Here is a 14,026-nt window from a genome sequence, read left to right on the forward strand (position 1 = left end):
TCCTGTCAGGTCCCCACTACAAGCTGCACTCTAGGTGAGAGCATGATATTGACCAGGTTAAGACTTTCTGCAGTGATTTTTTTTTTGGCTCAGCCAAGTGTTTCATCTGATCTAAGAAAGAGCAGAAGGGAGAAAAGAAAAGGTGGGGAAAAACAGATAAAGGAAAGAAATGTTATATAGACAAAATCCTTGGAAAGCCCAGACCAAACAGAGGGGAAAATGAACTCTGACAAACAGCAGCCTCCATATGGCTGGGCTTGTCTACTGGGCATTTCTAGGAAAACCAACCCTAAGGCCTACATTCGGAGGAGCCATGATGAATCCGGAGGGTTAGCTTTCTCTTGAACCCGTAAGTATTGAGCCACAAAAATTACCCCCATCATTTTATAAAAAGGAACCAAAGACCAGATGGAAGAGTACAGCCAGTATTAATGCATGCATCACACTTGCAGAGCAATGAAGATTTCATAAGATTATAGTAAATAATGTGAAGCTCTCTCTTTTATACTCTGTTGTAATATTGGAGGCTTAAAAAGATATTAAACATGACAAAATCAGTCCCATTCCCATAGGAATATCCCAAGGAGCAGGGGTTTCAGAAGATGGCGGAAGTGAGTTTCTCGAGTCCAGAAATACCCTGGACAACACCTTGGAGGGATGCCACAGACCCTCTGGTCCAGAGGAAACCACATCCTGCCCGAACGTGGAGCAAGTCATCTTCAGTCATTCCAACCCTGAATTTCCAGGCCCCTTGCTTTCCCCGAGGCTCACATATTTCATCATATATTGAATCGAGTAAAAGCTAACAATCTCACAATTTACTGAAACCAGGCTGTACACACATTGCATAGCTAGCTCAAATATAAACAGTGAAGAGAAAAGAAGGCAAAAAAGAAAAACAAAAGGTCATTTACTCTAAGAATCCAGGCTTGTGTTTATGTTCCACATGAGGTCCAAACTGAATCTGGGCTTGAAATCCACCAAACTCACAAGCTTTCTCGAAGGAGACAGGGTGGGAGCCATTCAGGATATCATCCCGAGCCTGCAACACAAGAGGAAGCAAAAAGCATCAGGAGCTTGGAAGGAACAACACGTTCTCTCCATTGCCGTGTTCCCGCATCCCAGCATACCCTCTCTGTGGAACAAGCCAAGCCGGAGTGAGGCATTCAAGACACTGCGGGTGATCGTAGCACAGCAGAATTAAGGCAGGGACTTCCCTGATGGCGCAATGGTTAAGAATCCGTCTGCCAGTGCAGGGGACACAGGTTCAATCCCTGGTCCAGGAAGATCCCACATGCTGCAGAGTAACCGATGCTGCGAGCCACAACTACTGGAGCCCGCGTGCCTAGAGCCGGTGCTCCGCAACAAGAGAAGTCACCGCAATGGGTGGTCCACGCACCGCAACGAAGAGTAGCCCCCACTCGCCGCAACTACAGAAAGCCTGTGCACAGCAATGAAGACCCAACGCAGCCAAAAATAAATAAATAAATTTATTTATTTTAAACAAACAAACAAAAAATGAATGAAGGCAAAGGGAAAACAAGTCCTTGCCCCAAATTGCCTATAGATGGAAGGCATCAGCAATGCCCAGTATATTAAAACTGAAGCTTGAGTGTAATCTAGGGAGGTCGAAGTGATCATGAAAAATACAGAGGCAGAGGGAAATCCTTGTATAATGACCAGATTCATAGAGGGGGAAACAGAAATGCAATATATATTTTTATGACCCTAAATGATAAAGCTAACAGAAAAATTATCTATAAGTAAAATCAACCCAATCCCCATCCCAAAATATATAGAGAGAACAGACAAGAACTCAATACTGCAGACATTTGGGGAAAATGATCAGCAAATGCACAGTCCTGGAATCAGGAACCCACTGCACCTGAAGTCCTGTTCCCATTTCCTGACCCCTGCACTGCTGCTGCTATTTATTTCTTTTCTTTGTCTTTCCTTTCTCCAGTTAAATGACCCCTAGAGCACTCTCAGATGGACACTCTAACCTATGGCCCTGAGCCTTAAACCAACAACCATTTTCTTATTGCCCTGATATCTCCCTCCCTTCGGGCCTCCCAGCCTATCTCACTAACTCAGGGGTCAGCAAACTTCTCCTGTAAAAGACCAGAGAGTGAATAATCTACACCTCTGGGCCATGTGGTGCCTGTCACAACTACTGAACTCTGCTGTTGGAACATGACAGCTGCCATGGACAACACGTAGACAATTATGTGATACAGAAGGGGATTTACCAACGTGCAATACATAAATGAATGAGATGTGGTTTCAATAAAACTTTATTTATAAACACAGGTGACGCTGTGGTTGCATTTTGCTGACCCCCCGCATTATTTCTATAAGCTGATAGGCAGATAAATAAAAGGGGAGGGAAGGGAAAGGAAGAATGAAAGAAGAGAGAGAGAGAGAGAGAGAGAGAGAGAGAGAGAGAGAGAGGAAGATGTTTTCCTTGAGCCAAAAGAAACCTCTGGGACTGTCTAGTGCAAAGCCCACATCTTACATACTGGGTAACTGCAACTCAGATAATTTGAATGACTCGACTGAGTTTAAACAATTAGTTAATGGTAAAAACATAAAAGGTTACTGAGAGAGTAGTATCTTTCAGTTAATAAGAAGTACTGATTTTCTAACCAATAACCATCCTTATATCCTAGATGCAAAGTACGAAAGCTGTAGTGCGTGTGAAGTGATGAGCCAGGTAAGTGCTGTGAAGCCAAGCAGAGAGACAGTAGTCGCCATGAGGACCCCACCTGGGAGGCCAACAAAGGCCCACCTCTGGATGGCCAGCTCACAGTGGATACCAACCTGTACCACAACCCAACCCAATGGAAAGTGCGTGTCACAGACACAGTGAGAACCAGAGCCCAGCTCCTGCCCACCACAAGCCACAGCCAGAGCTTCCGGAAAGCTCACCAACCTCAGCGTCTGAGCATTCAATACTGTACCTGAACATAGAGCAAGTTAAGCTGCACGGGGTCTCTCGAGTCCACATTCTGATCAGAGTAAAAGAACTTCCGTCTAAGCAGCAACGTTTCATTTTCATCTACTCCTTGTTCTCTGAATGTTCGGCTGTGATCCAGCCAATTTACTGCAACACAAGACGACATATGAAAGAACTGTGTCGATTCTTCCTCTTAGTTCAAGGGGATTAACCAAAACAGCAGTGTGATGCAGACGTGGATTTCTAGGATGCTGATATCCAGTTATAGTTACTTCTTAGATTAGATCTGAGCTTTTTAACTTTGCAAAGTAACTGCACATGTGCCATATGACACATGAAAAAGCAAATGAGGGAGAAATCCGCAGCGATTCCTCACTTAGTAAAGCCCCCAGAATGAATCCATGTGCCTTCCTTGGGGTGGTGGGATAAGGAAAACAGTGCTTTATGCCAAGACAGTCAAGTCTGCATTTCCTTTTAAGTCAAGGCTGGTCTTTAGTCTGTTCAGGTGAAATAATTTATAAACTCTAAGCATAATGAGTTACTACCTCTGACCTTAAGTAGAAAAGAGGAGGAAAATGAAAGTAATTGGGGCAAGGAGAGGACAGGCCACTAAGGGGTCGGGGAGGGTAGAACCTTGCCCATGGCACACCTGGAATCTCACTCATTTAGAAAACACTTCCCTGATACCTAGGTGCAAAGGGATGGATCATTCCTCTGCACTTCCCACAGGTCTCATTCCTACACTCCTCCCCGGGCCTAACACACACATTGTGAGCAAGTATTTATTACAAGCCTCAACTTTGGCACAGGGAATGTGTTGGATGGACCTCATCTCCCACAGTACCTGGAAGAGCATCATGCACAGTATAAAAATCCTCAGGATTTGTCTACTAAGGTCTCATTTGGAAAGAAGTATGCAACTGTAAATCAAATGAGGCGAGAGAGAAAGAGAGAATGGAGAAAGGGTCAGGGGAAATGAAAACCCCACGGAAGATCAATAAACATAATGCCAAGGATGACATCTTCCCAATGCAGCACTGAGAGAAAGAACAATGAAGGGAAGAGGCTGGGAAGGTCTGAGTGAAATGTGCATGAAGTAAGATCCTTGGGGGTGGGGTGGCATCAGGCGGCCAGGTGCACAAAGCACAGGTCTGGGGGACACATGGGGTATATATACTGGTTTTTCTGTATATTATTAGCTCTGTAGCCATAGAAAAGGACCTTCCTACAATAGAATTATATTACTATTTCATAACCCCTAAGGAAATAATGGATCTAAGTAATGATCATCAATGGCTGTTAACACCACAAAAAAGGAAACAACCAAATTCAACTTCCTAATGGAAGTACACAACACCACATAGGAGTCTTTTTCTTTTTCTTTTTTTTTCTGGAGTCTTTATTTTTAAACACACACACACACACACACACACACACACACACACACACACACACACACACAAATCTGATCAAGCCTCCAGATCTCAGGAATTAAAAGGGACAGACAAACATGTTAAATGACACCACAGGTCATCTAACAAAATCCAGGATGTAGAAACTTCTATACAAGTAACAATCTGGTTTCTTCCCCTCAAAAATTATAAGGCAAAAATAAAAGAGATGGGGGGAAACTCTTGAGACTAAAAGAGTTAAACAACCTATCATCCAATCTTATTTGGACCCTCGTCCAAACAAACTGTTACAAAAACATTCTTTCGACAGGAATGGAGAAGATGTGAACACGATGTGTACATTTCACCTTAAGAGATTACTTTTGAGATGTGAAATGGTATTATCATCCCTTTTTTTTTCCCCTTAAGGGTCTATATCTTTTAGTGACACAGGCCAACGTGTTTGCAGATGAAATAAAACAAAGGCACAACCACACACTCCTGCCCTGGGTCATACAGATGATGGGAGAGGAGTGAGGCTTGGCTGACCATGTGCCTGCATCACACCTCCTCTTCAGACACTCACGGTCATCATCCGTGTGAAGCTTGGCCTTCAACTTCTCCATCTTCCTCTCATCTCGTAACAGCGTCCTGTCTTTTTTTAATGTACCCGTTCCTTCTTCTTTCTTTTCTTCAATTGTTTCTTGGATTAAAGAGTATTCTTCATAGTTTGTAATTCCTAAAATTATCAATTAGGTTATAATGGTCAGTGATCACATTGCTATCAACTCCTTTCATCCTGGGGCCTATGATACTCCAAGGAGTGCCTGGGGGCAAAAGATAGGAGAGAAGCCTTGCCAAGATGAAGGTCAGGGTCACCCAGGGAGCACACATCAAGTAACTGGCTACAAAGGAGGATCTTCGGCTAGTTAAATCACACTCAAATGTCACGTCCAAGTCTCCTGACTAATTTTTGAGTAATAAGAACAAAGTAGAGATCATACAGAGGAAGGCAAGACAATGTCAAGCAAGCAGTGTCTGAAGGAGCTGGGCTTCCTTTGTATGATGAGGAAACTAAGACAGGCAAGGCCACTTTCTGAAGACATTCAAGAGGCTTCATAAAGAAAGGAGAGACAGACTTGTTCTGAGGAGACTAACAGAAGCTAGGAGAAAAAAAGATGCCTAAGAATTGTACAGGCTGTCCCCACGAGTCTTCAGGAGAGATCCTGGGTATCAGTGATGCTTACACAGAATCACAGCCATGGGCAGGAGACTGAATTATGTGATTTTGAAAGATTACTTTCAATTGAAAACTCCTATTGTTTTTGAAATAAAAGCTCTCACTTGTGACTCAGTGAGAGGTTCAAGTGTTGACAATACCAGTTAGTGGGTTTGCAAATCAGGAAGATGAACACACTCTCTTGGGACTGGGCCAAAGTCAATGTGTTACAATGTATTCAAAATTGCCTAGATACCCAAAGGGGGTGGGAAAAAAGAAGAGGCATATTATTAAAAACAAAACAAAATCCAGAAGCTCTGCATGTGTACACTTACCTATCCTGCTGCAAATAGTAACCAGGAGTTCCCCAACAGTCTTGGAATCATCCACCATCACTGTTTTCACAGATCCATCCAGCATCCGAATTTTCTGAGGTCTCTGTTTTTTTTTATATTCCAAAATATCCTACAGCAAAATCATACAAACATCTCACACTGCATGGGAAATGAGGTAATAAACTTGGACACTTTGCTTTAAAAAATGACTTTTCCCGAGCACCCTCTGATTTCCTCCTTCTAAGTTTTCATGAGATTTTTGCCACTAATACAGAATCTCCAGTGTTATAAACTGCTTTCATAAAGATTTCTTTCAAATCTGATAGTAAAATTGCACCTCAAAAAGTCCTACTTATAGTTCATAGTTACTGAAAACTAAAGTGCAAGTAGCATATGTCCTCCTGAAAGGCTGAGAACGGTCTGCTGTAATGAGAATTAGCAGAGGAAAATTCCTACTTGTTTTTTAAAAAGTTTGTAGTGTGCTTCTTCAGTGACCTCTTACATAGTTATAAGCAATTTTTAATATATATGTCATGAAGGACATAAGTAATACCCCCATAATCCTTCACAGTAGTGGTGTATCACAGTAAACGTGGTTTTCTGCCAATAATGGCAAGACCAAACAGGCGTAATAAGTTTGAGAGTTATGTCTAAATGAGAGACTCTCCTTTTACTACACTTCTTAAAAAGAGAACTATGGAAGGGAAAATTAATGGCAACTCATACTTTGCTCCTGCTTATGGAGTACTGACCAATCCAATGTGTCTATTCCGTAAACCAAAACCCAATATATTTCGGGGGTTAAGCTAATATTGTGTTAGTTTCAGGTGTACAGCAAAGTGATTCAGTGTTACATATATATATATATATATATATATATATATATATTAGATTATTTTCCATTATAGGCTGTTACAAGATACTGAATATAGTTCCGTTAACACTTTTTTACTCATTATTTTTTTTCTACTTCCATAACACAATATTTTATTGTTACTGTTACTGTTATTAAACTCATATCTAATGTGAGCTTTTTTATAAAAGCAAAACACTGATTAATATTTAATTTCTTTTCTTTTTTTTTTTTTTTTAACATCTTTATTGGGGTATAATTGCTTTACAATGGTGTGTTAGTTTCTGCTTTATAACAGAGTGAGTCAGTTATACATATATATATGTTCCCATATCTCTTCCCTCTTTGTCTCCCTCCCTCCCACCCTCCCTATCCCACCCCTCCAGACAGCCACAAAAACCGAGCCGGTTTCCCTGTGCCATAATATTTAATTTCTGGCTACCTTTAGGATTATATTTTTGTTCTCTCTCTATGTTTACTTTCTATCACCAGTCACCAGGGTACCTCCTACATACTTACAGGAAGATGCTATGTTTCATAACTACCAAGTCCAACAATGGCATATGTAGAAACAGCTTAAAACCATTACCTCATATGCTGCTTTCATTACTTTGTGGAGTTTCAAGAATTTGGACTGCTGATATTTTCTATCACTAACCTGGACGGCCTTTACGAAGTATATTACATCAAAACTATTAATAAAGTGCCCTTGTGGGTTTCCCTGGTGGCGCAGTGGTTGCGAGTCCGCCTGCCGATGCAGGGGACACGGGTTCGTGCCCCGGTCCGGGAAGATCCCACATGCCGCGGAGCGGCTGGGCCCGTGAGCCATGGCCGCTGAGCCTGCGCGTCCGGAGCCTGTGCTCCGCAACGGGAGAGGCCGTTCGTGCCCCGGTCCGGGAAGATCCCACATGCCGCGGGGCGGCTGGGCCCGTGAGCCATGGCCGCTGAGCCTGCGCGTCTGGAGCCTGTGCTCCGCAACGGAAGAGGCCCCAACAGTGAGAGGACCGCGTACCACCAAAAAAAAAAAAAAAAGAATAAAGTGCCCTTGAATCAAAATAGGTTGTTGAGTCTCTCTTTTTCTTTGAAGCATAATCATGTTAGCTTCTATGGAAGGCCTAGGGACAAAGTGATGAAAAAAATTTAAAAAAGATCAACAGCATACCCCATTTCGCAACATGTAGTAATCCAGTGTTCTGCCTGCTTCCAGCCAAATTCCTTTCCTGGGGTCTTCATCTGAGAGAAACAGCCCATAGTCAGAAGCTGGAGGAAAAATAGAAAGAAAAATAAAAAACAAAGTGATGATGACGCCATCACTGACTTCCAGGCTCTTGAGTCTGCTGACTTGGCAAGGGGTTCTCCTTCACTAGAGAAACACTTCATTCTGACAACATGGGCAGCCGCTGGGACTAAAGCAGATGGGGAGGAATGAGAGCTGAGCTGCAAAACCAACACCCACATACAAGGGTCATGTTTCTTAAAACAAGTGGGCAGCAGTCGTGTCTAAAATTTAGGGAAACGCCGAGAACAAAGCGGTCCAAATTTCCTTCTAACTGAATTGGGCTTTGTTTCCTATCACATGCTGTAAAAGCCAGGCCAAGAACCCAGGAAGAATGGTAAGACAGCTGTGGAGAAACTATGCACATAATCACTCAAGCCAAGGCCACTTAAGCAAAGAGGGGCCGATGGAGCCTTGACACTTGGAATAATCCCTCCATCACCCCCACATAGCATTACAAAAATAAAAGGAAGAGTTGCATGTGAGATGAAGTCGCTGCCCCCCATGCCACCAAATTATGAGTAAAGTTGGAGAGTTAAACCCTGTGTTCTTCACAGAAATCCTTTAATCCAACCCAGGAAGTATAAGCGGGTGGAGGAAGGAGGAAAGCAGTATTGTTTCCTGTCTCAAGACCTCTTTCTTCCTAAATGTGATTCAAGGAAACCTCAAAGACCCAGATGAGGGCCAGAGCTCCTGTTGTTTCTTAGAAAAACAATTTCAAGATCTATAAAGGTCTGTATCTTCACCAGAGTTTTACAGCAATCCAACCCAAACAAAGTTTTAAAAATCTGGGAATAAACAGTAACAGAAAAGTAAAAACACCAGATATGACTGGACAACCAGATCTTGAGTAAGGCTGGGAATGTGGGCAAACTTTATTTTGATTTTTGGGTAATCTAGAAATAACAGTGTTTTGAATAATATAGATATTGCTTTTGGACCAAAAGACTCGTGCTTTTGTGAGTAACACATCTTTTCAAGAAGACCCATGCCTAACAATAGCTATCTTTGAACGTTTGATTTTTATGATTCCAATTTTTAAGGAAAGTTTTATTCCATTTTCACACTAAAGGCTTATTAATTTAGGAGTAACCCCAATTTCTCAAGCATTAAATACTAAATAAAAGAAGGAAATGTAGAGAGAAGACAAAGGGAAACGGAAAATAAAGTTGTATGAATGACTCTTGTTTAAACTCAGATTAACAGTGGTCAGTGGTTCAACCAAACATTAAACACAACACGTATCAGAAATATTTTAAGGTTTAAGACAAAGATGATAAAGCCCCTGTGAAGGACTTGAAATATAAGGCTTGCCCTGGGTCCTGATGGCTGTTCCAGTCTTCTTCAGGCTGCTAGCAGTGGAAAGTTTTCAGGCATGCGAAACTGCGCTCAGGATATACAAAAGTGGTAACTGTTAGAGCAGCTTCGTCTGTACTCTACAGGGCTTTATAACAAAAAGTGACTTGTAAACAGAGCGCAATGCTGATGTATGGAAGGGTCATGACAATGAGGATGGCTTGCTGGCAGCTGTGATCATTGTCATTACAAGTCTCACACAGGAGGCCAAGTAATGTCCAGGATAAGAAGACATTTCATTTGAATCATACACACCTGTGTACCACTCAGAGCCTCCGTTTCCTTACCTACTAAGGGAAAAACATAGAAACACATTTCAAGCAGCCAGTAAATAACCAATGGCCTACCTTGGCCAGTTTGTGCCTCAGGTACCCGTTCCCGAATGACTCGACATGCATCGTACACCGCTGTCGATGGTTCAAACTGCATGGTCTTCACCACGTTGCAGTGGCGGACACAAATCTTTAAGGACAGGGCCACCATTTTTCTAGGTGACTTGAGGACTCTCACTTAGAATGTCTGGGGAACACAAACGAACAAACTGTGAACGTTCGTAATAACTGTCCAGTAGGAAAAAACGTTAGAGTCTGAATCAGCTTTAAAAACCGAAAGAAAATAAAATGGCAATTAAAGAGAAGGCTCCAGATAAAAATACAAGTTAAAAAATAACTTTTGAAAATTTGAGGATAGGACAGCAGCAGTCATGGAGTTACCATTATCACAGGGTGGCAAGGAGAGCCCCTTGGAAGGAGGGAACCACAGGAGTTCACCAAGGCTCCTTCCTCAAGGCTGCTCCCTACTTGGGGTTTCCCCAGGGAGAGTGGAATTTCCCAGGTGAATGTCCTCCAGGTGAGAGGCTGAGTGTCCTGGGCGCCCACTGCTGTCTCCTGACGATGCCTGTCAGCACCCTCAGTTGCAGGGCTCCCTCCGCAGCAGCTCCTGGGCACAGGGAAGAGGCACCTCTGCCTTCTGGGGTGCTTCTCATGGCCAAACTCCACCACATCTTGTACCAGAAGACCTGGTTTGGAGGCCCAGCCCCATCGCCAGGAGACAGCCAACTGGCCACTCTGCTTCCATTTCCCTGCAATCAAGGAGCCATACGCTGCTATCTGCCCTTCGTAATTCACAGAAGAACTGAATCCTGAGGGGACCTCAGTGCCAGGCCAACGCACAGCCATCACTAATGAGGCCAGAGTGGCTTATCTTAAACACCCGGTGTGCCAGGCAGCTTCAGACTCTTCAGGGGTCTCAAAGTGAAGAAAATGCCAATTTAGCTGTTCTTTCATTCAGACAAACGCCTGGGATATTTTGCTTCTTATCCAGTTCAATGGCTTTAAAAATAGATAGGGTGCTTAGGCTGGGTTTGAATTATTTTGTAAAAGCCTTCTTTTTAAATTTTAAGTCCAGTCATTTAATGCATTTTCTGAGTTGGTGGCTTCTGGGTGATTTCAACTACCTGCTCCATTCCTTGGCCAGAAACTTACCCCCCAACACAGGCCAGCCTCTATCAATGTATGCCTTGGACACAAGAGGGAGGCATCTTCCCTGCACCTGAGAAGCCAACACAGACCTACCCAGCTCACTGTCATCCTGGCAACCAAAATAAGGCATTTCACAGTGAGTAGCTTATTAGAATCCTAGAGCTGCATGGATAACAAATCCCCAGGAGTTTCAATCTCACACTCCTTTCTCGTCTTTTATTAGAGAATCCACACGTAGTAAACCTGGACCACAGCTCCCTCTGGGAATGCAAGTGCTAAGAAGCAATCAGGTGGCCACAGGCAGAGAGGGCAGCAGGCTGACCAGGGGTGGGAGCCTCTAAGGAATTGCTTCTCAGCAAGCCTCACTAACCACTGGCTTCCTAACAGCCAGCGACTACAGTCACTTGGATACAGAGGACAGTTTTCAACAGATGCTCTGGTATCCATGGGCAAGGTGTGTATACACTCTCATGCAGCAACCATTTACGCTGTCCAACTGTAAAGTCATTCTGACCTCTGCTTAGCTTCCGCATAAATTTGGCCCATGAAAACATGAAAATATTTCTTATTTGAGAAATGTCAAGATACACTTCTCAACAAACAATAGCAGTATTCACTGACAATCTGCCCTAAACAGAATTAATTTACTACAGCCTGGGCAGTGACTAGATTGAGTTGTTCAAAATATCTGATGATTTTCCATCTACAATATTGAGGTCTTGTAAAGCCACATACGTAGGCATCCCTCGGGGATGTCGTGGGTTTGGTTCCAGACCACCACGATAAAGTACATATCGAAATGGAGTGAGTCGCACGAATTTTTTGGTTTCCCGGTGCATATAAAAGTCATGTTTACACCATACTATGGTCTATTAAGTGTGCAATACCATGATGTCTAAAAAAAAAAACAAATACATATACACTATCAGAATATACTTTATTGCTAAAAAATGCTAACCATCCTCTGAGCGATCAGCAAGTCGTAACGGTTTTGCTGGTGGAGGGCCATGCTGACTGACCAGGGTAGTAGTGGTTAAAAATGGGGGTGGCTGTGGCCATTACTTAAGACAGCAACGTCTTGTGCCGTACTGATCGACTCTTCCTTTCACAAAGGATTTCTCTATAGCATTTTTGATTTCCTTCCAGAACTTTTCCTCTGCATTCACAACTTGACTGTTGGGGGCAAGAGCTTTCAGCCTGTCTTGGCTTCCTCACTAACTAAATCATTTCTAGCTTTGACTTAAAGTGAGAAACGTGTGACTCTTCCACTTACTTGACCACTTAAGAGGACACCGTCGGGTTATTAATTGGCCTAATTTCAATATTGTTGTTTCTCAGGGAATAGAGAGGCCTGAGGAGAGGGAGAGAGATGTAGGAACGGCTGGTCAGTGGAGAAGTCAGAACACATATTTGTCAGTTAAGTTCCCTGTCTCGTGTACAGGTGTGGTTCAGGGCTCCCCAAAACAATTACAATAGTAACATCACAAATATAATAATGAAAAAGTTTCAAATATTGCGAGGACTACCAAAACGGGTCACAGAGACATAAAGTGAGCAAATGCTATTGGAAAGATGGCAATACTGATAGACTCGTCTGAGTCAGGGTTGCCACAAACCTTCAATCTGTTAAAAAACAAAAAACAAAAAAAGTCGCTACAAAGCACAGTAAAGCAAAGTGCAATGAAACAAGGTATGCCTGTAAAATGCTCTACCCAACTCTTTTTAATAGGCATATTTAACCAACCAACTCTCCAACTTGAAGAAATCAAACTGTATGGTATCACTTATACGTGGAATCTAAAAAATAATACAAATGAATGTATATGCAAAACAGAATCAAACTCACATATAAAGAAAAGAAACTTGTGATTACCAAAGGGGGAGGGACAAATTAGGGGTATGAGACTAACAGATACAAACTATTATGTACAAAATAAACAACCAACAAGGATATACTGTGTAGCACGGGGTATTACAGCCATTATCTTATAACCTATAACCTACTACAGCCATAATCTACAATGGAGTATCACCTGCAAAAATACTGAATCACTATATGCTGTACAGCTGAAACTAAAATATCGTAAATCAACTATATACTTCAATAAAAATACAAATATAAACTCTAGGGATAAATTGACAAATTTGCTGGGGTGTAAATCACTCCATGGGTTAGTTTTTCCCCTGCAGCTGGCGACAACTGTGGGGTTTCCTGAAATGGTGAGATCCATGAGCATAGCTGGCGGTAACAGTCAGTGGGAAACTTGATGACATCATGGGTGCTGTTTACACAACACAGCAGAGAGAGTGAGATGGTTAGTATCTGCCATCCCCTGAGAATAGGAAGTAGTCCCTGCATGAAAGCGTCCCTTCCCAGGCTAATAACTGGACTTTCTGAAGAGCAAATGAATGGTCCCTGTAGCCAAGCAGAGAAAGACTCAATCACCGGGAAAGGCAGAGCCACGACACGGGGCCGAGAGCAGAACTGCGCAGCAGGACAGACCACAAGGGGAGCTCAGACGGAAGTAGAAGACACAGAGGGGAGCGAGGAGAAACGGGCAAATTGAGGAACGGCGGGCTGCAGGACAGAGGGTACAGAATCAATGAGCAACACGGGAAAGAAGCCCAGAACGTGGGGAAGCAGAAGACAAGAAGAGAAGCAGGAAAGGTATGATAGGGAAGGAACATTTCTATCCAAAACAGCTGGAAAAATGAAGAAGCCATTGACTGAGGGGGAGGAAGCTGCTGGAGGCACAGGTCTAGGGTAAAAAGTTGCTAAGGAATTTCTCTGGGATGTATTCAGCGAGAGGTGGAGCAGAGTCAAACACAAAACTTGGAGATGCAGCGTGCGGGAGTGTCGTCACGTTCAAGTCTTTGGGGCTAGAAAGATCATCTAGGGAGTGAGCACGAGAGGGAAGAGACCTGAGGTCTGGGTCCTGGAACAACGTTCTAGAATCAGGACAAGAAGGAACCCGCAAGGAGACCTAGTGGTAGGGGAGGGAGGAACATGGAAAGAGGGTGGGACCAGAGGAAAGTGCCTCAAGCAGGAGGGAGAAGGTCACGTGTGTCAAATGCTAATCACAGTTCAGGAAGAGGGGTGCTGAGACAGGACAGCTGAATCTGGCTGCTTGGAGGTCTCTGGCAGCCAGGGAAAGAGCG

General features: G+C 43.2%; 1 protein-coding gene across 1 annotated transcript in view; it reads right to left on the minus strand.

Moving 5' to 3' along the window:
• Window positions 1-14,026, minus strand: part of TLN2 (talin 2) — a 454,271-nt gene that overhangs the window by 196,649 nt on the left and 243,596 nt on the right. The window contains exons 4-9 of the mRNA XM_007458874.1: window positions 9,734-9,905; window positions 7,917-8,014; window positions 5,902-6,031; window positions 4,934-5,086; window positions 2,961-3,103; window positions 915-1,042 (exon numbers count right to left, since the gene is read on the minus strand). Coding sequence (XP_007458936.1) covers window positions 915-1,042; window positions 2,961-3,103; window positions 4,934-5,086; window positions 5,902-6,031; window positions 7,917-8,014; window positions 9,734-9,869 — 788 coding nt within the window. The 5' untranslated portion in view covers window positions 9,870-9,905. The remainder of the gene's footprint in view (window positions 1-914; window positions 1,043-2,960; window positions 3,104-4,933; window positions 5,087-5,901; window positions 6,032-7,916; window positions 8,015-9,733; window positions 9,906-14,026) is intronic.

Source organism: Lipotes vexillifer, unplaced genomic scaffold (genome assembly GCF_000442215.2).
Source record: "Lipotes vexillifer unplaced genomic scaffold, Lipotes_vexillifer_v1.1 scaffold102, whole genome shotgun sequence".
Lineage (NCBI taxonomy): Eukaryota > Metazoa > Chordata > Mammalia > Artiodactyla > Lipotidae > Lipotes > Lipotes vexillifer.